This window comes from Anabrus simplex, chromosome 2 (genome assembly GCF_040414725.1).
Source record: "Anabrus simplex isolate iqAnaSimp1 chromosome 2, ASM4041472v1, whole genome shotgun sequence".
NCBI lineage: Eukaryota > Metazoa > Arthropoda > Insecta > Orthoptera > Tettigoniidae > Anabrus > Anabrus simplex.
The window spans coordinates 975,769,943-975,796,156 of NC_090266.1; the positions used below are offsets into that span (position 1 = coordinate 975,769,943).

The 26,214-nt window shown below is 37.8% G+C and overlaps 1 protein-coding gene across 3 annotated transcripts in view; it reads right to left on the bottom strand.

Annotated features, from left to right (window-relative positions):
* Iml1 (GATOR complex protein Iml1) overlaps window positions 1-26,214 on the bottom strand; it is a 724,094-nt gene that overhangs the window by 244,644 nt on the left and 453,236 nt on the right. For all 3 annotated transcript variants that reach the window (XM_067141784.2, XM_067141783.2, XM_067141785.2), the window contains 2 exons: window positions 17,362-17,579; window positions 6,130-6,347 (listed from right to left, as the gene is read on the bottom strand). In XM_067141784.2, coding sequence (XP_066997885.1) covers window positions 6,130-6,347; window positions 17,362-17,579 — 436 coding nt within the window. The remainder of the gene's footprint in view (window positions 1-6,129; window positions 6,348-17,361; window positions 17,580-26,214) is intronic.

The window sequence follows — 26,214 nt, forward strand, 5'->3', positions numbered from 1 at the left end:
GACACTCCCGGCACTAAAAGACATATGCCACTTCATTTTTACCATGAAACAATAATAACAATAACAACGTCGTACTGTTATCTATATATATAAAATAACTTGTCCTGACTGACTGACTGACTGACTGACTGACTGACTGACTGACTGATTCATCATCGCCGAGCCGAAACTATTGGACATAAAGAAATGAAATTTTGGGAATATATATTCATATTAAGATGTAGGTGCTCACTAAGAGAGGATTTTTGGAAATTCCTTCGCTAAGGGGGTGAAAAGGGGGGTGAAATTTCAAAATGAGTGTATCTGTATCTCAAATCTTTAAAAGTTTACAGATGTAAAAATTGGTACCTAGAATCTTCTTAAAAAATAAGGAAACACGTATCTTTGTGTTTCAGAAAAACCCAACAGGAGGGGTGAAAAAGGGTGAAAAAGGGGTTGAATGCCTTTAATCAGGATACCGGTACTTATATCTCAGAAACTGAAGATATTACAGACCTGAATATTGGTACTTTTGATCTCTTCTAAAAATAAAGAAACACGTATTTTTTGGTTTTTTGAAAATCCAATTAATGGGAGGGTGAAAAGGGGGTGAATTTTTAAAATGAGCGCATCTATATCTCAAAACTTTAAAAGTTTACAGATGTAAAAATTTGTATTTAGAATCTTCTTTAAAAATAAGGAAACATGTATTTTTCTGTTTTCAGAAAATCCCAATAAGAGGGGTAAAAAAGGGGTTGAATGCCTTTAATCAGGATAACGGTACTTATATCTCAGAAACTAAAGATATTACAGACTTGAAAATTGGTACTTTTGTTTTCTTTTAAAAATAAAGAAACACAAATTTTTTGTTTTTGGAAAATCCAATTAATGGGAGGGTGAAAAGGGGGGTGAATTTTTAAAATTAGTGCATCTATATCTCAAAACTTTTGAAGTTTAGAGATGTAAAAACTGGAATTTAGAATCTTCATTAAAAATAAAGAAACACGCATTTTTTTGTTTTTGGAAAATCCCAATAGGAGGGGTGAATAAGGGTGAAAAATGGGTTGAATGACTTTAATGAGGACACTTATATCTCAGAAACTGAAGATATTACAGACCTGAAAATTGTTGTTTGGGATCGCCTTTAAAAATAAAGAAACACGTATTTTTTGTTTTTGGAAAATCCAATTAATGGGTGGGTGAAAAGGGGGTAAATTTTTAAAATGAGTGTATCGATATATCAAAACTTTTAAAGTTAACAGATGTAAAAATTGGTATTTAGAATCTCCTTTAAAAATAAAGAAACACATATTTTTTTGTTTTCGGATTAACCCAATAGGAAGGGTGGAAGAAGGTGAAAAAGGGGTTGAATGCCTTTAATGAGGCTACTTATATTTCAGAACCTGAAGATATTACAGATCTGAAAATTGCTATTTGGGATCCACTTTAAAAATAAAGAAACAGGTATTTTTTCATTTTTGGAAAATCCAAATAATGAGGGGTGAAAAGGGGGTTGAATTTTTAAAATGAGTGTGCCTACGTCTTAAAACTTTAAAAGTTTACAGATGTAAAAATTAGTATTTAGAATCTCCTTTAAGAATAAAGGAACGCGTATTTTTTGTTTTCTGTAAATCCCAATAGGAGGGGTGTAAAAGGGCGAATAATGGGTTGAATGCCTTTAATGAGGATACATATATCTCAGAAACTGAAGATATTACAGAACTGAAAATTTGTATATGGGATCTCCTTTAAAAATAAGAAATACGTATTTTTTTGTTTTTGGAAAATCCAATTAATGGCGGTTAAACAGGAGTGACAAATTGGGGTGAATTTGTTGAAAGACTATATCTACAGAATATCTGAGAAACGTAAAATGTTACAGACGTAAAAAGTGGGTATTTGGAATCTCCTGTAAATGTAAAGAAACATAGGTAATTTGTTTTTGGAAACTCCACTTAAGGGGAACTAAAAAGGGGTGAAATTTTAAAATGAGAATTTCTACAGTATATCTCAAAAAACTTAATACGTTATAGAAGTAAAATGGTATTTCTTATCTGTATTAAAATGAAGAAATGAGTATTTTTAGTTTTCGGACATACCACTTCGGTGGAGGGGGGGTAAAAGTGACTGAAAATGGTGAATTCTTTTAATTAGGCTACTGATATCTCAAAAATGAAGATGTTACAGACGTGAAATTTGATATTTGGAATCTGCTTTAAAAGTAAAGAAACACATATTCTCGGAAAATCCAATGACGGGGAGGGAGTTGAAAGAATTGAAAAATTAATTGACTTAATTGTATAAGAATACACACATCTAATAAAAACTAAAATTGTTACAGACATGGAAATTGGTATTTGGATCTCCTTTAATAACAAAGAAAAACGCGTTTTTGGGGGGGGGGGGGGGGGCATCTTGGGGAGCGGGAGTGAAAAGAAGTTGAATTCCCTTCTTGAGGACACATACATCAAAAACTGAAGAAGTTAGAGTCGTGATAATTGGTATTTAGAAGATCCTTTACTATTAAAGAAACAAGTATATTTTGCCGGAAAATTCACTTCGGTGGGGGGGGGGGGGAAATTGAATTATTTTTATGGGGATGCTTATATCTCAAAACTGAAGGTAATAGACGTGAACACTGGTGTTTGGAATCTCCTTTAAACATAAAGTAACACGCCTCCTTTTAATTATTCTGTTTTTTTTGGGGGGAGGGGGTAAAAAATTTGACGGCGGTGGGTGTAAAAGGAGGTGAGACCAATTGATTTTACTGTTCATAATGTACTTATAAGGAGCCTCCGTTGCTCAGGCGGCAGCGCGCCGGCCTCTCACAGCTGGGTTCCGTGGTTCAAATCCCGGTCACTCCATGTCACATTTGTGCTGGATAAAACGGAGGCGGGACAGGTTTTTCTCAGGATACTCTGGGTTTCCCTGTCATCATTCATTCCAGCAACACTGTCCAATATTTCATTTTATTTGTCATTCATCGATCATTGCCCCAGAGGAGTGCTTCCTCAGCCGGCACAATTCCTATTGTCGCCGCTAGATGGGGCTTTATTCATTCTATTCCTGACCCTGTTGAATGACTGGAAACAGTCTGTAGATTTTTGATGTATTTATTCTGATCATAAACCGATCATTTTTAATCTTTCGTGGGTTCGTTTTCAACAGCCATCTTTTCCTTTGGAGAATGTTCTTAGATTACAGTAGATTCTCCTGGCATATAAATAAAAATTTAAACACATTTGAAATAAACGATAGGAATGAGATTGACCATCAAATTGTTCACCTCTATAATAAGGTCAATAATGCATGGAAGTATGTTCTGGACCGTCGTCAAATGTGCGGACCACGCTGGAAACAGGTCATGGACGGGTAATGACTAAGAATGCAGTCCGGCCTCGGGTTCAGTACCGCCAAGGCACCCAAGACGACACCACGCCGGATCTCATCAAGGATTTAATCCATATTAAAAATGCTTATGGGAAAAAGATGGCAAAGATTTAGGGACCCAATTGACCGGGTGGAATACCTGGACCTAGCCGGGAAGTACGAAATCGATTGCTGGAAAGAAAGATTGAAAAATGGGAGGAAACTTGCCGTAATTTATTAAAAAACAAGTCAGATCACGAATTTTGGTGGATTCTCGCAGAAAACGAGACAGATCACGAATTTCGGCGGATTATATATCTAAAACAATAAGCATTCAATTATAAATGTCAGTATAATACCGTAGCGAAGCACGGGTATCTTGCTAGTATATATATATATATAAGTTTTGTAACTTCATCTATACTACTATTCATAGAGTGAACTTTATGCATAATCTAAAATAACAGAAAAATTTTTAACTATCAATGAATTCATCAAAACCTACAAAGATATTTCTCTGAGAGAATGGATAGCTTGTAGAAATGCTCAGCAGCAAATTTCAACTGTAAGGTCACAAAATATACATTATCTTATCAAAGATATCTGGACACGTACTCAAAACTGTCCTCTACGTGTTCTTTGGATATACTGCCCAGTATCGTAGAACTCTGTGGAGGAGACAATCTACCAAGTTTCAGAACGTCTCTCAGGGAATGGCAGCCCATTCTTTCAGCACAGCACTGTAGCAAGTGTAATTGGTGATGAGGTTGTTCAGGTCTGGAGCGAAGTTGTCACTCGAGTTCATCCCACAGGTGTCTAACACGATAGCAGTTGGGGCTCTGGGCTAGTCAGTCCATTTCTGGAACCCTATTGTCCGTAGATAACATGCAACTGGTCAAAATGTCCTTGTATCCTTTCGCCTTTAACGTGCTCCCGCTGGGTTCCTTTCTCTTCTGGTGTTTTTCTTGTGTTCCGAACCTTTTACTGCGCGCATTCATCTTTATCTTTCTGTCTCTTCCCTTTTCCCTGGTTTACATGTTTTTTTTTTTTTTAATCTCACTTCCCATATCAAGACTGAAGATCTGTCAAGATCGTCCCTCGATGAGTGTTGAAGCCCAGGGAAGCAGGAACAAGCTCAGAGGCTGAGAGGAAATGGATACAGACGAATTACAATTGATGAGAAGAGTGCCACTCTACTTAAAGATGAGGAGATTGTCATTGTCCTTTTGTGTTTCCACCTTCCTTGTCTCTTCTTTCTGTCACTCCCTCTTCCATTGCTGACATGTCATTGTGTTTATCCTATTACATGTTCCCATTTATTTTCATATTTTATATATATATAATTTGAGCTGTTAATATATCAGCAAATTATATGAGGGCTGTAAATAAAGTAGTGGCAACATAGTCCTGACACTCGCAGCAGATCGGCCATGGACAAATAAGGTACGGGGGCTGTCAGCTGGCACTGTTGTCGATGTGTAGTGTGCATTTGACAGGCATCCAGTTCGGAATGTTGTTGCTGTGTTGCGTTGAAGTGAAGGGTGTCGATTACACCACTCTAAAGCATATTTTCAAAAGGTGATCAGCGTTTGTAGATTAAAATCGAGGTTGCTCATAGCAAAAATACATCAGAATGTTATCAAGGATTACTTGAAGCCTGTGGCAAGAATGCATTATAATATAGGACGGTTGCAGGATGGGTCGAAGTGTTTTGCACGGGTCGGAATGAGACTGCAGATTTGTACCGCACAGATCGGCTGTCCATTTCTCAGGATCAGATTGACATCGTGAGTGGTCTCGCTTCCATACACCATCGATGGACTGTCTGGAAATTATCCATTTAGGTTGGTCACAGTCATAAAACTGTGTGTCACATACTGACAAAATGTCTTAACACGAGGAAAACTGCATCTTGTTGGGTTCCACATCAGCTCACCGACGTACAGAAATGGCACCAGTATGCACTGGCTGGCAGCCGCCTGGAGATATCACAACGAAGGAGACACATTTCATTGATGAGACATGGGCACACGTCTACCAGCCTGAAATAAAGCGTCAATCGAATGAATGGCACCACCTAGATTTGCCACATCCACAGAAATTTTGACAGGAACCCAGTCGGGTGAAGCTTATGCTGACTGTTGCACACAACGATGAGTGTGTTATTCTTATGCATGCTGCGCTTGACGGACAAACATCAAAAGTTACTACTATTGCTGATTTCTGCAGCGTCATCTGCGTCCAGTTATCCGGCACAAATGTCCACATTTATTACGAGACGATCGCCCTATCGTATTTCACGACAATGCACACTATCATGCAGCAAACAATGTCAAGCTGTTATTGCAACTGTGGAACTGGGAGGACTTCGAACACCTTCTGTACTCATCAGACACAAGTTCGTGTTTCCAAAGTTGAAGGAAGCCCTCCCAGGGCCCCGATTTCCTTGTGGCATCTGTACTTCATGCAGTAGGGCGCTCAGTCCCTGTCATCAACGGACAATGCTTTGCCAATGGTCTCCCACGGCTTCTCAACATTTGTCTTTGCAGGTGACTACATTGAAGGAATGTAATGCAACTGTACTTGTCAGTTCATTAAATATTGCGTTCTTTCAATATTGCCACTACTTTATTTACAGCCCTCGTATTATGTTCATTCTTGTAGATCCCTTCTTTTATCATCCATCTAACCAAAACAATTTTCAAAATAATGAATGCAACATAATTTAAGAAGAATCCCAAATTGCACAACATGAATATATTTTTTTCCAGAATACTTTACCTTGGTCTATAACGGGTAACAGTGATTGCTGATCCACTTAGCGCTATTTTATGAAACACACGGCCAATGCTCAAGAAGTATTCTTCAGTAGGTTCTATATCACGAGGCCGTGTCATTACTACAGAACTGACACCGACTGTACTGTTAGAAGTATTAGGACCTGGTGTTTGAGGCCGTTTACTGCCATCGGCTTTGGGTATCACAATTAATTGGAAGCCCTGAAACATACAACATAATCTGTTACGTGGTGAGAAATTACATGCTGAAGTATGGAAAGGAAAAGGAAAAAGCAAATCAAGCAAGCTTGGAGTTTAGTAACTACAATTATACCTGTCTTTGACAGGTCATGTAGACAGTTCAGGTAAGTGGAGAAAAGGAGTCTGATTCGCAGCTGAAGTGAAAGTATGGTTGGATGTTGTGGTTAAAAGTAATGCCATTGTATGAAATGCTTGATCAAATGTAAAGCAGAACAGATTCTTATCTTTCATAAACAGTACTACTATACGTTCACTATCCATCAGTGCCAAATTCCAGTACTGGAATGACCTGGCTAAAGGCAATGGTAAAGACTGCTCTGCAGTGTTCTGTTCAATGTGCAAACACCCCTTTCCTATACGCACCTCCACAGAACAGATCGAAGAGCTCAACCACTATGATAGAGTATGTCAAGTACCAGTACTTATCAGAATATGTATGATCCAAGATAAAAAATGAAAGTTATCTAACTCCCCAGTCCTTTCATGTCAATATTCACAAGGGTCGTTCCACTCGGCAAGGAAATTCGCATAGATCGTGTGTCATGCAAACGTCCACCCACAGCCTGTTTTGGGATAGACAGTACATTCAAGTACTGGGGCAGGTAACCTACGTACTAAGATTAAAATGCGTGATGTATGGAAGATCAGAATTTTCTAATAATGTTATTGGTTTAACATCCTCTAACTAATTTTATGATTTACAGAGATGCCGACGTACTGGAATTTAGTCCCCAGGAGTTCCTTTATGTGCCTGTAAATCTATGACATGAGGCTGACATATATGAGCATCTTCAAATACCATCGGACTGAGGCAGGATCAAACCTGCCAAGTTGGGGTCAGAAGGCCAGTGCCTCAACTCTCTGAGTCACTCATCCCGGCAAGCAGTAGTTAGTGGGATGTAAAAACCAATTATTATTATTATTATTATTATTATTATTATTATTATTATTATTATTATTATTATTATTATTTACTTTTATGGTTTTTGGAGATGCAGGAATTTTCTATTCCTCCTCTTTTTGTTACAAAGGATCCTTTGGTAAGATTAACATTAAGATCGGGGAGCCTGATATGACAAAAGGTATATCGCCAAGTGTTCAGGCAATAGCCGCATATCTGTGTTGTGTTTGGGGTGGATATCATCCTATGGGGCCAGAGTGATTCACCAGAGAGATAACTGTCTCACATTGGACCAATATTTGGACATTCTGTGCAATATTATGCACCCGAGTGTCAGAGCGCGCTGTCCAGATGAGGTAGGTAATATTAAGATAAAGTTGGAATTCAAGAAGACAAATTGGGGAAAATATTTGTTTATAGGAAGGGAAGTTAGGGATTGGAATAACTTACCAAGGGAGATGTTCAAGATATTTCCAATTTCTTTGCAATCATTTAAGAAAAGGTTACGAAAACAACAGATAGGGAATCTCCCACCTGGGCGACTGCCCTAAATGCAGATCAGTATTGATTGATTGACTGATTGATTGATTGATTGATTGATTGTAATACATTTCATGCAAGACAACTCCCCAATCCACATGAATGGTTGTGTTTGCTGGTTTTCTGAGCAGAACTCGATTGATTTGCTAAATTGAGTCCCTCAAGCTCCAGGCTTGAACTCCATTTATGTGTGGGCGAAGTGGAAACGCTATATAAAGGAACACTGGTCTCATCCTCTTCCGTCTTCACATGATGTTCTGCGAGGCATTATGTTAGATGCATGGGAAGAGATCACCCCCGACAAGGAATACTTTCAGAAACTTGTTGAATCAATGCCATATCGACTCTGACACGCTGCAAGTGATAAAAATCAGGACGCACTTGGTACTGGATTTTTGTATATCCTTGCCACCAAACTGCTCTTATGTAAATATGTATATAAATTGTAAAATTCTCAACTGTTCAATTGGACAATGTAAATACTGTATAGTTACCAACCATTGACATTAATTTTTGGTTACAAACATTGACGCCGAGCACTACACCCTTTCTCCCCTGATTGTTATAATGTAAATATTTTTAAAACTTTATATTTTCCTATGAGTGCGGCAATTGATCTCCAGAGCACCACTGCCGAACTCTACTATTTTAATTTTACGCATTGGTGCCGACTTCTTATTCTATAAACCTATATGTTCAACCATCACTATTGTACAACTGTTTCTCATACTTAATTTTTGTAATGTGTATTAAATGTGTATTAATTTGTGCATGTCAACTACTAACCAGGTACCTGATTTTTGTCTTGAGAAGATAATTTGACTGATGATGCCCTCAATGAAGGGCAAAACATGTCTCAAGTGGAATCAATAATAAATTCCTAAATTGTAAAATTTATATGTATTGAAAAGGTGACAAAACAAACCTTTTAGCATCCTACATTCTGACACGTTGTTCAAACCGATGGATACTGGGCGTGATATTAAGTCACGTCTAAAACAGTCCTTTTCAGGACTAATATAATTAAAAACACACTGCCAGATTCTGCAATGAATAGAAACACACATGTATTTGGTTTACAGAACACTCTTATATAATAAAAAAAAAACCTAATACATTGAGTAGGACTCGAACCCTGGTTCTCACCTTGACAGGCGGGTACGCTTCCTCGGAACTGACTGGCACTTACATGAACATGCTTAATATTGTGAGGCTATTCCCCGCTATGCACGGCATTTAGCATATTTATGCATCTATAGCAGTACTTCGAAGGGCCAGTGATAATAAATTATGCACTCATTACAAGCATTCGGAGTGGAAATTCAAAGATTGTTGGTATGGTGCAGACACATACTACACTACCGGAGCAAAAAAAAAAATTTGCCAATACCAGTATTTGAAACCCATATCTCCTGGCTGATAGCAAGCACCTTTCCCCTACACTTGTAAAGGCGGGATTCCACTGACGCAACACTGGGGCGACATGGAGCATGCGGCTGGCAACAAATGTTGCTCTTTGTAGCATGCGGCTTGTTGTCAGTCGGGCACAAAAGATGTGGTATGCTACATGTATTGCCGGGTGTAGCATGCGTCACTTGTGGAGACTTGTCGCCAACTACAAACGTTATTCCATCAAGGCAACCAAGACAACAGTTCCTCACTCGACTTTGACCGGCTGGTGACAGCTATACTTCCTTGTTTCAAATTTCTCAACCTATCATCTCACGAATCATCCCGGAAATGTGCATGGCGCGGAGTGATCCAAGCTATTAATTTGTGCATGTCAACTACTAACCAGGTACCTGATTTTTGTCTTGAGAAGATAATTTGACTGATGATGCCCTCAATGAAGGGCAAAACATGTCTCAAGTGGAATCAATAATAAATTCCTAAATTGTAAAATTTATATGTATTGAAAAGGTGTGGAAATTCAAAGATTGTTGGTATGGTGCAGACACATACTACACTACCGGAGCAAAAAAAAAAATTTGCCAATACCAGCCACGCTACCCCTACACCACGGGGCCAGCAATAAGTAGACATAGTGAGGAAGAAAAAGACTATGATGAAACAGTGTTGGAAGACTGCGTAATTAGAGTAGCGGCGAAGAATATCCGAATAAAAAGTAGATTATTAATACACATTACAAAAATTAAGTATGAGAAACAGTTGTACAATAGTGATGGTTGAACATATAGGTTTATAGAATAAGAAGTCGGCACCAATGCGTAAAATTAAAATAGTAGAGTTCGGCAGTGGTGCTCTGGAGATCAATTGCCGCACTCATAGGAAAATATAAAGTTTTAAAAATATTTACATTATAACAATCAGGGGAGAAAGGGTGTAGTGCTCGGCGTCAAACAAACCACGTTGGAGTTTTCAAGAGGCGAAAGCCATTAGTGATGATTTTTTTGAATAGTTTGTCAGATGAAGGTCGTGTACCAGAATTTGTATGCCTAGAGGTACGGGAAGATTTAGAAACTTCTTGTTCACTGGAATTTAATGATATTTTAAAATTTAAAATGTAGGCCTATTAGTTTTAAGCAGAATATCCTACCCCTATTTTGATTATTTTACCCCCTTATAGTTCACATTTCTAATACAGTTATACTAGGCTAATGAAAGATAACTCGTGGCAACTATGACAATAAGTAGACAAAAATATCATGGCACTACAGCCCTTGAAGGACCTTGGCCTACCAAGCGACCGCTGCTCAGCCCAATGGCCTGCCGATTACGAGGTGTTGTGTGGTCAGCACGACGAATCCTCTCGGTCGTTATTCTTGGATTTCTAGACCGGGGCCGCTATCTCACCGTCAGACAGCTCCTCAATTCTAATCACGTAGGCTGAGTGAACCTCGAACCAGCCCTCAGGCCCAAGTAAAAATCCCTGACCTGGCCGGGAATCGAGCCCGGGGCCTCCGGGTAAGAGACAGCCACGCTACCCCTACACCACGGGGCCAGCAATAAGTAGACATAGTGAGGAAGAAAAAGACTATGATGAAACAGTGTTGGAAGACTGCGTAATTAGAGTAGCGGCGAAGAATATCCGAATAAAAAGTAGATTAATTGTTGTGTGTTAACAGTGTAGAAAAGAGAACCATTTGTTGTTATGCTATTAAACGATGTGTTTACGAGAAATCTATAGGCATGGAAATGCCATAATATACTGATACGTAGAATTTATTATCATTATTATTATTATTATTATTATTGTACAATAATGTTATTGGCTTCAAGTCCCACTAACTACTTTTACAGTTTTCTGAGTCGCCGAGGTGCCGGAATTTAGTGCAGCAGGTGTTACCGACACGAGGCTCATGTAGGTCTACTAGAACACCTTCAAATACCACCGGATTGAGTTAGAATCGAACCTGCCAAGTTTATTATTGTTGTTGCTGTAGTTAGTACTATGATGTCATTAAATTCTATTTTAATAGTTCTCTAATTTATTTATTTCTAGTGCAAACTATTGCCAGTACTAATAAGGATAAAACCAGGAACTGAATAATAATAATAATAATAATAATAATAATAATAATAATAATAATAATAATAATAATAATAATAATAATAATAATAATAATAAATAATTAATAATAATGGCTTTACGTCCCACTATCTACTTTTACGGTTTTCGAAGATGCCGAGGTGCCGAAATTTAGGCCCGCTGGAATTCCTTTAAGTGCCACCGACACGAGGCTGATGTATTTGAGCACCTTCTAATACCACCGGACCAAGCCAGGACCGAACCTGCCAAGTTGGGTTCAGAAGACCAGCGCCTCAACCGTCTGAGCCACTCAGCCCGCTGGGCATTGAATAAATCACAATTTTATTTACAAAAGTTCACAAGCAGTTAACTTATTTCATTTATTAGGGGAAAACAGTAGCATAAAATTAATTCATCTCACATTTCTCACTGTAATCTGACGTTTGGAGCATCGATGTTAAGAAGAAATGTAAATAGATTATACGCGAACCACAGATTTCCTCTCAATGGAGAAGCAACACCAGTTTTCATTTTCTGAATTTTTTATGCTCTCGGTGGAAAGCTGAACACATTTTTAAAATTTTCTTCAGTTCGTGGACACTGCAGTCATATTTTTCTGGGGGCCGTTTTGACATATGCTTTCTTTTCTACTGTTTTTATAATCACTCAATGTTACATTTCGCAATTCCGGAGCATTGTGATAATCCCCAATTAAATTCGCAGTGTTTTCAATAGCTCACTTCCTCTTGTCGCACGGAAATTGTAGCACCGATCCACACACTGTTGGATCCCGGGCGACACTGTGCGACAAGCATATTTTTGAGGCATGCGGCACCAGAGAGTGTTCGACAGATGGCAACATGTCTCATGCCACACAGCCGCACGCTACATGTCGTGCCGTGTTTCTTCAATTGTCGCCCAAATATTGCCTCAGTGGAATCCCGCCTTAAGTTTGAGTGCCTTTTTTTTTTTTTAAGTTGCTTTACGTCGCACTGACATAGATAGGTCTTATGGCGACGATAAGACAGGAAAGGGCTAGGAGTGGGAAGGAAGCGGCCATGGCCTTAATTAAGGTACAGCCCCAGCATTTGCCTGGTGTGAAAATGGGAAAGCACGGAAAACCATCTTCAGGGCTGCAGACAGAGGGGTTAGAACCCACTATCTTCCGAATACTGGATAATGGCCGCACTTAAGCGACTGCAGCTATCGAGCTCGGTATGTGAAGTGCTTTACATCGAGCTTCACTTGTTAGATGTGTCCCTCAATTCACATATTTATTCAACCATGGCAGTTTCTCATCCATTTCATTATATTCTATTATGTTATTCTAATATGCGGACAGTTACACTGTGTGCTGACAGTCGCATTTTGTCAGGAATGTGTTGTTTAATAATAAGCAAGTTGTATAACTTTTTTTTTTTTTGGTGGCTGTACCACCTCACCCAAGGACGATGAAACCTGATACAGGACTTTAAAATTTTTTATGTGCAAATTTTTTATAGTTCAACTGTACATATACAGATGGGAATTTAAAAAGTCACATTTCCTTCGTATTCTGTGATAGACAACACACAGATACCAATTTCAAAAACATTCTGACAAAAGTATAGACAATACTCATATTTTATTTACACAGATTAACCTTAAGTTGTAGCACACAAGATGTGGAATTAGAACCATTGGAAGTTATCTTTTTATGTTTAATATCTCACTTGTAATTATGGGATTCACACCAAGGTGACCTTGGCGAGTTTAGCAACAAAGTCAGTCAGCTATCACACTCATTGAGACAGACAGACAGACAGACAGACAGACAGACAGACAGACAGACAGACAGACAGACAGACAGACAGACAGACAGACAGACAGACAGACAGACAGACAGACAGACAGTGCGTGCATGAGCTTGTGCTTAAAAATGAAACTTATATCAGTGTTAATACTTTAATTTTTGATGATATTAGCAAATACAGTAGAGACAATATGCGACACTTTCGGATTTAGCCTTGTTAAAATGGGAGACAAGTCGCAAGTGGCGCTCCTAGTGGCTTGACCTGAAAATTCGCACTAAATTCAAATATCAACGGAAATGTATATAAGGTAATGGATAAATAAATTTTGTCTAGAAAGAAAGTGTTACTAAGATATTCACTTCAAAGTAGCTAAAGCAATTCTGGATAAATGAATGAAGAATTATTTAACAGGTTATTATTTAAAGACTGAAATTAGACATATAATCAAGATATGAAATGGACTGCTGTCAAAGGGCTTGATCTTTCATTTATGTATTACTTTTTTAGCTTTAGAATTTCTGCCTGAACGTTCACGGCTAGATTTTTCTTTTTTCTCATTTAAAAGCATTGTATCATCATATTAAAACACTTGTCAACAAAAATATCAGCACATTCCTTACACACATGATTCAATGAATTTACATTGAAGAGCTGGACAATTTTCCTTTTAACTTGAAGCCTACTAACAAAAAGGAAATATATAAATTTAGCCTCAGAAACATTCAAACTTTCCCTATAAGCAATACTTGCCATAATGCAATTATATTAGTGTAAAGCAAATTTGCATCATCATATTGTTTCAACAAAATACGTACATTTCTTAAATCACCCATATTTTCTTCAGTGCTCGACAACGCATTACGGCATTCCAAATGGTGTAACTTGGAACACAACCACCCACACTCATATGTATATGTATTTTCCTGAATTAAATCAAACCCACAGATCACACCTACAACAACACATCTGTATTGAAGGTTAACTGCTGCACTATACAATAAAATATGCATATTATATTTTAAGCCAGTTAAAATATGGGTTGAGCAGGTCAGAAGATTATGAAGTTCTATAAAAATCTCTTTGTCACTGGAAGAATATATATGGCTGTGAGCTTGCGTCCGGGAGATAGTAGGTTCGAATCCCACTATCGGCAGCCCTGAAAATGGTTTTCCGTGGTTTCCCATTTTCACACCAGGCAAATGCTGGGGCTGTACCTTAATTAAGGCCACGGCCGCTTCCTTCCAACTCCTAAGCCTTTCCTATCCCATCGTCGCCATAAGACCTATCTGTGTCGGTGCGACGTAAAGCCCCTAGCAAAAAAAAAAAAAAAAAAAAAAAAAAAAAGAAGCATATATATGCAAACAAAATATTACTTACATTTTTTTGTCATGAAGGAAACTGAAGAAAGACTGTGCATTCTTCTCTACTTCATAGTTAATGCAGCCAAACATGGCACATACCTTTCCCCTCATGTTGAGAGGAGATATCAAGGAACGTCACACGCTACTATTTAATTATGTCAACGCACTGAAAACGCATAAATAACACCAAAAATTTCCCACATAAATACACGTGCTCTTATGACAGAATCAGTAGTTCTCAGGTCAATCCGCTAGAGAGAGCTCTAATACCTGTCCCTCGATATCTCGCCGAGTGTCGCGTATTGTCTCTACTGTATTTGATATTAGTGAGATTTTACAACTTCTTACCAAAACCTTTGACAGTTAATGCTTCAGTGAGTTGCTTCCCCATGGCCTGAAAATTAAAAATGGCACGACAGTGATGCTACTGAGAAATTTAATTTCTGCCTCAGGACTTATGAATTGTACCTGGTTAGAGATATGAGAATCATTAGAATTAGAGGATATAAGTGGTCAAAAAACAATAAAAATTGTTCTCTTAACAGTAATTGAGTAGACTACATTGGATAAAAAAACTGCCATTTTCTTACTATATGATAGAAAATTGACAAGAAAGCAATTTCCAACAAGATCTGCCTGTTGAATGACTATTAACAAAGCCTAGGGGCAAACCTTTGACAAAGTGGGTATACATTTGCTGGAATCTGTCCTTAGACACCTGGAGCTGTATGTCGTTGTGTCATGTGCTCAATGTTTTTAAGATATTAATACGGATACAGCCCCCAGGAAACAGAACTTTAAACACTGTGCATAAAGGGTTTCTAGGATAACACATTTAGTTTCTGAAATATGTAGTCTAATTCTGACATTCAGTCAACTAGTACAAACTTAAAGCTGAACAGATTTGAATGCCTATGCCATTCATGGTCATATCAGTAGAGGTACACTGACCACATTTGAAAGGAGAACATGGTAACCCCTTAGGTTGTTCTAATTTCGTATTCAAATATGACGTGGTAAGCATAAACAGAGTATTAAATTCAGGTAGTTAATTGGCCAAGGATGACTTCCAAGTCAAATCTTGATGAACGCAACTCCATTTTACTTTGGCACTCCGTTTTGGTGTACCAGAACTTTTCTTGGAATAGAAAATAAATATCCTTGAAAATGTGATATTGAGAGTGGTTTTATTTGCCTATTAATTTAGTTCATGAAGCAACTACGGAAAGTAGAAAGTTCTAAATATTTGGAATGCAGCATTGAGAAAAGTGGGACAAACAGGTCACATATAAATGAACAGGACAGAAAGGCTGACCAATTCTTTAAGTGTGTAAAAGGTTTTATATATAGCAAAGAAGTGCCACAGATGTGCAAACAGATTTTAAATACAGCCTACTATGTTCCCATACTGACTTGTACATTAGAGACACGGGTAATGAAGTAAAGAAATAAAAGTTGGATACAGGCCTGTGAGATGAACTTCCTTAAGATTATGACTGGAGTGACAAAACTGGACATATGGAGCAATGAAAGAGAAACCCGTAACAGCAAGAATAGAAAGATGAAGATTACAGTGGTATGGGCACATGAGGAGAATGAATGAGGAAAGATTGCCAAGGAGAATGTTTGATATTGCAATGGAAGGAAAGAGACCTAGAGGAAGGTCAAGAGACAGAGATGGCTGCAAGGAGTTAAGGAGGGTGTTGAGGTCAGAGGACATGAATGGAGAAAGATATAAGAGAACATAATATCGGTAGACAGAAGATAATGGAGGGGCATATGTTCCCAACAGACCTGGCCAAAGACTGAAAGCTGTTCAAGATGATGATGATAATGAATCAACAAAATGGAATGTACTTAAGATAACAAGCAATCTTGCACGTGAGACTGGAGAAACCTTCATAGCTTATATTGTATGATGATGATGATGATGATGATGATGATGATGATATAAACCTTATTTTTGTTTCTTCTTTGACTTCCTTCCCTAAACTTACAACTTCTCAGTTCCTTTTTGTTATAGACTAATGTTTCATACACCTAAACCTTCCTCAGTAAAAGCTCTATATAATGATGAAAACTACATCAAAATATGTTCAGTGGTTCTCAGGATTAGCCCACACAAACACAAGACAGATTCCTGACAGGACTTTATTTTATAAAATGCATATGTATATATCCTGAAAGACTGAAGATGGTCAAGATGGCCCCTCAATGTGTATTGATACCCACCCTCCTGGTAAAGCCGGGAAGCAGAAATTAACCTGTCGGGAAAGGGATGAAGCAAACCCGGGATTGATAAGGAGACAGCCGATCTACTTGAAGATGGTAGTATATGGAGATATGGTGGATGTCCTTGCCCTCTTGTGTTATCATATTTGTCCTCATCTTCTTTTTCTGTTGCTCCCTCTTCCAATGTTTACCTGTCATTGTGTTTATCCTCTTATGTGTTCCCATTCATGTTCTTGTCTTTCTATAAATGACCTGAAAATGATCAATCTGTTTGTTAAAAGGAGCTTTTCAACAGAGTAATTGCAGTTTGAACCCTGGTTAATGATTATGACATTTTCTATATGGAAACTTGAGATTTCCACATAAAACCTGCTTCTTATGATCACTAGATTAAGACACATGCAAAACTTCCAGCTTACTGGCTTCTTTTTTCCAGCTGTTAACAATAATATGTAATATAGTGAATCCTTTTTGTGTTCCAATCTCTTGACTTGATCATAGTAAATAGATCTTTAGTAAAAAATGAGTGAATTACAGCTAGAATTTTCAGTTCATTAACTGGTTAGTACCACACGTGATGAGAGTTAATTTAAAACTATTCAGTTACAAACAATGATACTGACTTCAAGACAACAAAAAAATAAAGCTCCTATCTAACCTGTGCTAGCCGCTGAGATACTAATTCACGGAATACTTCAGGAGTAGTAAGTGGTTTCCTGTAGATGCCTCTTTGTTGAGCAAAATCTGCATTGACATCGTCTGGCAGCAGATTGTAATCAGAGACAACATAATCATTCTGAAGGCTACGTTTATCTGGAAAATAGTCAGTGGTGATCGGAAGACAGGCAGGAATTGTCAACGATTTCCAATCCACACCTAGAAAGAGTTCATAAATTCATAATTAATAAAAAGACCATACAACATACTACTGTGCCTAATGCTTACCATAAGGCTTTCACCGTTGGTTTAGAATAGCTTGCAACAATTTCTTGAAAAAAGGCAAGCTTATACAACATTATCTCTACAAACATCAGCAAATTAATAGCATAGCATTTACTAATCTTCATAAAAATAGAATTTGCTACAAAATGCATACACACAATACATTCATTCCAAGTTATTCCAAATTCAATTACATTTCTTGTGGTATAATAATTTGTTGTTTGAGTCATCAGTTCATAGACTGTTTTATGCAGCTCTCCATGCCACCCTATCATGTGCTAACCTTTTCTTTTCTACATAACTATTGCATCCTACATGTGCTCTAATCTGCTTGTCATATTCATACCTTGGTCTACTCCTACCGTTCTTACCACCTACACTTCCTTCAAAAACCAAATGAACAAGTCCTGGGTGTCTTAAGATGTGTCCTATCATTCTATCCCTTCTTCTCGTCAAATTTAGCCAAATCAATCTCCTCTCGCCAAATCGATTCAGTATCTCTTCATTCATGATTCGATCTATCCACCTCACCTTCAGCATTCTTCTGTAATACCACATTTCAAAAGCTTCTATTCTCTTTCTTTCTGAGTTAGTTATTGTCCATGTTTCACTTCCATACAATGCTACGCTCCACATGAAAGTCTTCAAAAACATCTTTCTAATTCCTATATCAATGTTTGAAGTGAGCAAATTTCTTTTCTTAAGAAAGCTCTTCCTTGCTTGTGTTAATCTGCATTTTATGTCCTCCTTACTTCTGCCATCGTTAGTTATGGAATAATAATTTGTAATGTTTCCTATCAGATATTACTTAAACTCACTGGCAGCAGCACACAGAAGCTTAAAGATGAAAGTGATGGCATAAACTCATTAAAATCGATCACAAGAATGTACAATATCAGAAGCAATATGTCTAGGAACAGATTAAGGGCATGATATTTTCAATCTATTAATTGAGACCTAATGGTTCATTTTTACCAAGTCCTTTAAATACTATAAACTATATTTATACATAATCACTGTCACTCCAGAGTCCCTTATTACAGCAGTACACAAACCATCATTATGCTTTAAAATTTACCACTTACAATAATGGCCATTGCTATCATCAAAATACTGACTGGTCAAGAACTTCAGGTTTAAGACGATGTTGAAGGTCACTAGGTACAAATCTGAGGCTGTATAAATTCAAGTACAGGCACGAGCCCCCAATTAATTTCCTTGTGAATTTCCTATTGCATTGAGGACCATAACTACTATATATGTACCTTGGAACATGAATTCCTGCAAAGTAACATCCTGACTACCTAGGCTGACCAGTCAGACCGGTTTTGTCACAACAGTCCTAGTTTCCACACAATTTTCTGTGTGCCCCAAGAAAAATCTTTGGGACACTTAATTGTCCCAGTTTTTAATGGAGAAGCAAACTGTTTATGATATTTCCTCAATTAGTTAATATTATCATTACCAGCAAGGCAAGAACTGAAGAGCAATATGAAATTAAGTATTTTCACAAAGGCACCACAAGGATATTTCCATCCAACTGCAGTGTGATGAGATGGTAACTATCTCTAGAATTTCATGAAACTTAACTTCTTAATTTGTTACCCTCTCTACATCATCATAAAAGGCTCTAACAACAGGCATAAATTAACTTGGAAACAGCTTCCGTTTAGAAGTGCATGCAGACATGTTGGCTTAAACAGTAACAATGGTTGTTGGAGAATTAAAATATTGAAGTCAGCAGATAAATTCTAAAATCTAGGTTAAACTGAAACCAATATCTGTGGCTAGTGATCTGAGAACTTCTCCACCTTTTATGAATTTAAATTAAGTGCACTGTTTACAAATGAAATGAAGTGCTGCCTCTGTAATGCTTGTTAAATCCAATCCAGAGCTGTGTGTGTAAATGATAATGGCTAACCAAAAATGCTTGTTTAATGAAGCTTTAGAGAAGGAATTTCTGCATTTGAAAGAAAATAAAATAAGCAATAAAAATGAGTTATGGTTTGTAATTCAGTGCTCACAATCCTTCATGCTGGAAGATCTGACATGAAAAAATGAAAAAAAAAAAAAAAAAAAAACCTCCCAGAATTCTCAAGATGAAATTAGCTGCTGAAGATGGTATGTTTCGATACCCTGCTATCTATCACAACCACAGCTTTTGATCAAATGACAGCACTTCATCTTTGATTCATAAGCTATTTGGCAAGACCTCACTATTATTAAACCAGACCCTAAACCTCCTCTTAGCATGGTTTTGCAGCTGCTGCATTACAATTAATTACCAGCATCATAATATCTGGGTAAATAGATGAATGGTAAGTACTGAAGTGAAGTTTAAATTGAAGTGTCCAGGTTCTTTTCCAGGGAAATCTGGTCAGCACTTGCCTATCACAAATTACAATGGATATATTCTTCATTGTTCAAACTGCATATACTGCACCTAACAAGGGCACGAACCAAACTAAAGATACTGTACTCAACAAGGGCATGAACAAAGGACTAAGAGATACATGAAAAGGTTTATTCCATTGTCTGTGGGGAAAATTCGCAGGGTTTTGAAGCGTGGAGTGTTCTCATATTTTAATGTTTATAACAAGGAGATATGACGGAAAGAACCAGGGAATCACCTAGGAAGGAGTGGCTCAATTCGGTCACAGAAACAGTTGGCCATTCAGTTAGAAGCAGGCAGCTGTGAGCTTGCATTCGGGAGATTGTTTTGTTTTTAGTTTTTTGCATCACACCAACACAGATAGGTTTTATGGCGATGATGGGATAGGAAAGGGCTAGGAGTGGGAAGGAAGCGGCCGTGGCCTTAATTGAGGTACGGCCCCAGTATTTGCCTTGTGTGAATATGGGGAACCATGGAAAACCATTCTCAGGGCTGCCGACTGTGGGGTTCGAACCTACCATAAAACCTATCTCTGTCGGTGTGATGTAAAAGCAGATTGGGAAAAAAAACTCCAGTCACGAGCCCTCAGACAGCGAAGAGGTGGTATTATCTCTAGTGAGAAAACTCTCCAACCCAATCGGAAAACAGTATGGCCAACAGTGATCTCGTTGCTTGCATTTAATATTTAGTTACTACAACATAGGACATGAAGTCAGAATATTAATATTTGAATTTATACATACTCTATTGCGCTACAAATGACGAGAATACCTACTTGAATTCCAGAACCCTGTACTCTTTATCATCGCTCCCTAGACCACCCCATTTCCCTGAATGTACCTCCCCATAAGCCTTCTAAACAAATTTCCTAACTTATACATACCACTGCAGTTTAATTGAAGGCCATCTGAGCGCAGATCCCTATCCCTTATGCACCCATTAGGATCTAGAAATCTCACTCCCAGTTTCCCACATACCCACTCCGTAGTCTCATTTAAATCCCCAATCACCTTCCAGTCAGTATCCTTTGTACACAGTATTCCACTGACAACAATCTCTGCTTCCTTAAACTTCATCCGTTCTGCATTTACCAGATCCCACACATCCTCAACTATCTTGGTACTTATACCTCTTGCCTTATGTTGTTGGTACCAACATGAAACACTACTACGTTCTCCTTTCCCTCCTCCTTCTCTTCTACTTTCCCCAACATCTGCCTTAACCCTTTCCCATGGAATATCTTTGACTCACTGTCTGGCGAAACCTAGAGTAATAATTTGCTTGTCAGGCATAGTTGTAGAGTACCTTCACTAAATAATTTATTCTGTAAAAACCTCTTAAGATAACCCTTTCAAATTTTGTAACAATGGAAAATACACTATAATTATTCTAAAATGATATGAGATCACCTAATTACATGCAGGATCCCCCCCCCCGTTCAGAATAATACATCAAGAAGCATCCAATATGGTGCATAAAGTTAAATTGCTTGTTTTTGAAGTCAGTCTGAATTGGTGGACCTGAAGGGGCTCTAATTTCCTTGGTAATGCAGAGAACACAGGAATTCACTCTGAATCTCCCAATTTATTTCATATTCGGGATCCGTCGGATGAAGATATTTAGGTAGCAACTCATACTTCCTCTCGGACAGAGAAATTATGAACAATTTTTCAATGAACGGGATTGCAAGATAAATTGACATTAGTTGGAATATTATATAATTACGTAGAGGCCCATAGCCAGAAACAGAATCAACTGGAGAATTAAAACTGATAATTATGTTTTGTACAAGTAGGCCTAAGATTTTAAAAGGAGACGGTACCTGAATGAACATTTCCTGTCCAGTGGCATATTTTGTTTTCCCTCAGATTCATATCCTGTGCCAACTGCTTCCCATACCATTTTTATTATCATACCTACAACTTCAAACTCACTAACATTGTATTTGTCAACATATTGATCTAATTTGTAACAAATATCCTCTGCACTCAACTGGTTATGAGCAGCCATGTTGCCACAATGTGTTTACATTCAGTCAACTGTCTCTTTTATCTAAGAAAACATATAAAATAGCACTTTATTTTAGGATTCCATGCATACCAGTTGTATCTAAGAAGTGTAGGGAATTCTCTGGTTCCAAAAAGTTATATGTTTAGCAGACAGATGGCAGAGGAAGTCGGTTTGAAAGTAGAGTGCGCTTTACTACGCAACCCGTGGGAGACAATGTGCGACTCCAGTATGCTTTACTATGCAACCCGCAGGAAAGAGTTAACCTAGTTCCTGCATAACACTCAACCCTGGTTCCCTTTCCTGGACACACTTTCCCCACATATCTAACAATTGAATCCCCCATTACCAGAGCCTCAACCCTACCCACCTCATTTGATACCCTCCCCTCCTGGTTAGCCCTATCTTTCCTGATGGCTGCAGAATTTACATCCTCTTCCCTTTTCTCCTGCCTACGACCCTGTTCCACCTGTCTTTTCCTATCCTCAACTCTACATTCCCCTTTCCTACCTTTTCCTTTCCTCTAACTTACACACTTCTCAGCAACTGTCCCCTGTTCCTCATCTTCTTTCTGTTGTTCTAATTCCAGTGACTAGTACCCATTTCTCACAGACACCTGTCCTGAATTCAGATCCTGAATAGAGCTCTTAGCCTGCAATGTCCTTCCCATTGAAACATTACACCACCCATCTTCTACAATTTCCCCCTTTCCTTCCCATACCTTTTTTAAATCTACTGTATCCTGTACATTATTTGAGGGAGGCCTACTTTCTAGTGTTTCTAGTGTTTTAATGTGATCTATAATAGAAATTTAAATTCTTGTATTATTCAGGTGGAGCATCCCCTCTTTAAATTTTAGACTGAATCAAGGAATCATCAATATGGATAACATGATGCTCATATCATGAGAAAAAGAAAAACATCGTCCCCAAATGTCACCCACTCTGATCAGGGGCATCTGTAGCCAACTACACAGCCAAGACAACACCCACCTGGCATAGCAGGTATTGTCCAGTTAAAAAGCTAAAACAGGTAGAAAATTTCAAGCATTTAGGATGTGTGTTCTCCCAGGATGGTAGTAAGTATAGTAAGTGAGATTGAATCAAGATGCTGTAAAGCTAATGCAGTGAGCTCACAGTTGTGATCAGCAGTATTCTGTAAGAAGGTAAGAAGGAAGTCAGCACTCGGATGAAACTATCTTTACATCGGTCTTTCAGACCAACTTTGCTTTACGGGAGTGAACGATGGGTGGATTTTGCTCATTTATATGCTTAACAGAAACGTTGCATGCAATAGTATTTGTGTGAACAGCCCTACCACACACTCTGCCCTTCCCTTTTTAATATCCATCAAATACACTTTATAATCTCCTATCTCTTCCTTCTTATCTCCCCTTATATGGATATCATTTGCTCCTAGTACATCCAGATGCATCCTCTTTGCTACTCAGCCAGTTCTACTTTCTTTCTTCCATAAGCCCCATTAATATTGATAGCTCCCCTTCAAATTCCATTTTGTTCACCAAGTTGTTTCCAAGGAGTCCCTCACCTGTCAAACTGGAGTGGGACTCCGTTACTCGCAAAGGTCCGAGTCTTGCTTAAAACGTTCTGAGCGTGCTCAGTGAAAATTCTGTGAAGCAGGATGCTACCCTTACTTACAGAGAGTCCAAATGAGGATTTCTCCTCTAATGGGTTAGGGACCACTGGTGGATTGTACAGTCCTGGCCGCCTGAGTACAAGGAAGGCCATGATTCAGAATATGTCCAAGATGCCCATTCCCATTCCACAGCAAAGTTATCCCAACTCTCACGACCACTTACTAGGCCAATCAGCCGTTGACCATGGTTCACGAATTAGGATGTGACTACAGTATTATATATTATATATAAACAGAACAACAAGTAGTAACACCAAACAATTACGCAGCAGAAAGAAAAATATACCAGCAAGCCATTATGAAACGTACGAGAACATTTTAAATCCAATATCACATTAGAAAGTGTTTCATCAACAAGTTTGTTCACGAACAATATTATCCTATTGACAATATAAAATTTATGCCAATACATTTGTATAAATGTTACTCCAGCAACGAGAACAAATCAAATGTCCATAACATAGACAATTATCAACTGCAGAAAATTGTCAATATAGTTTACGAAGTTTTAACGACAATCATGCAAGTTAAGCAACATGAATCAATACAATTAGCCAGATCTCAAAAGTTTTTTATTTTTTATTTATTTTTTATTTTTTAAACAATTTAAAAGATGTTCACAAGATGAGTTTTGTCAATAAAATGTTAGACTTAGATAGATTTTAGACAAAAAGTTTTAACTTAAAGACATAATTTTATTGTTGTGTGACTTTTAAAATGTTATAAGATTTATCAATTAGTTTTATAGGAATAATCTTGATCCAAAAGAATTGTTTCATGATCTTATACAACCTTAAGTGAATGATAGTTGCTGATGATGCTCACGAAAAAGGAGCAAAACCTGTACCATATAAACATCTTAATAAATATGTAAGTTTGTACTATGTTTTTATTGTATTCAATAGGTGGTAATTAACAAAATTATAAGAATTTGTATCACAAACAAAACAGACTTGTTAGGAACACTCAAGAGACAACAGAAGGGGAAATCCGAAGAAGGTTGTTTGTAAAAATCTAAATAAAGGTGAAATAATTGCCAAGGAAAATGACTGTGGTGTGTGTGTTCTAAATTGGAAAGATATGCATGACATTTTGCTGCCATCAATGAAAAATGGAGACCAGAAAGTTACAGTAAACAGGTGATCTGGTCCAGTACTGAAGCCTCTTGAATTAGTAGAATATAACGTGGAAAAAGCCCGGTTTAATATAAAGGATCAAATGCCAAGCTAAAATACTGTGCTCAGAAGGTCACTGCAGTGGTACCAAAAATGTATCTATTGGAATAATTTTCAGTGCAGCTATTGTGAATGTATATATTATCTGTAGAAATGTCACTGAACCTTCTATTAGTATGATAGCTTTTGGAGACAAAATAATAGAAGAAGTGTTATTTCCAAATCCTACGGTACAAAGTGAAAATGGGGAGACACAAAGAAAGAGAAAGTAATGAATTTGCATTCCTTTAGAAAATATGACAGTCCACTGCACAAACACTATAAATATTGTAAAGGGTGCTACCAAACTTTTTTCTGGAGCTACATCAACAAATCAAGTAAAGAAAGTGTCAACCTACTGCTAAGAACTTGAAGGAAAGCCTCATTTCTGTTTGGAGTTTTTTATAAACTTTCACAGTTAACAGGCCTATGTTATGATGAACAATTTCAGTATGATTCTCCTCCATACTAGTTTTTTTCTTACCGTACTTTTGATTGTAACATTATATTTATTTCTTTAACTATCTTGATATATCGGCACAAGTATGTTTTCACTGACCAAAGAAGTGAAATATGAAGGGATGTTTTAGGTATTGGAACTTGCTTAATTTTGCCAATGATTGTAACTATGGTATGATTCGTAGTGTGGGTTACTGTAGTTACTTCTTAGTTCAAGAACCATGGGCAACAGCTGAGTTACCTAGTAAGTGGTCCTGAGAGTTGTGATACCAGTCGCTATGGAATGGGAGTGGGCATCTCAAACATATTATGAGTCTTGGCCCTCCTTGTGCATAGGCGGGTAGGACTAAACAATCCACTGGTGGGGCCTAACCTATTAGAGGAGAGATCCTCACTGGGACTATGTGTAATTAGAGTAGCATCCTGCTTCACAGAATTTTCACTGAGCATGCTCAAAATTTTTTAGTAAGCCTTGGACCTATGGGAGTGACGGAGACCCTCTACAATTTGAAAGGCGAGGGACTCCTTGTAAACAATTTGGCGAACGAAAGGGAATTCGATGGGGAGCTGTCAATATTACTGGGGTTTATGGAAGAAAGGTAGTAGAACTGGTTGAGTCAGCAAAGAGGATGCGTGTGGATGTGTAAGGAGTTAATGATATTTGAGTAAAGGGAGATAACACGGAAGAGAAGGGAGATTATAGAGTGATGATCAAAAGGAAAGGGCAGAGTGTGGGGTAGGACTGTTCTTAAGGAATACTAGTGCACATAACACAGTTTCTGTTAGGCACACAAATGAGCAAATGATGTGGTTAGATTTGACACTTGGAGGAATTAGGACG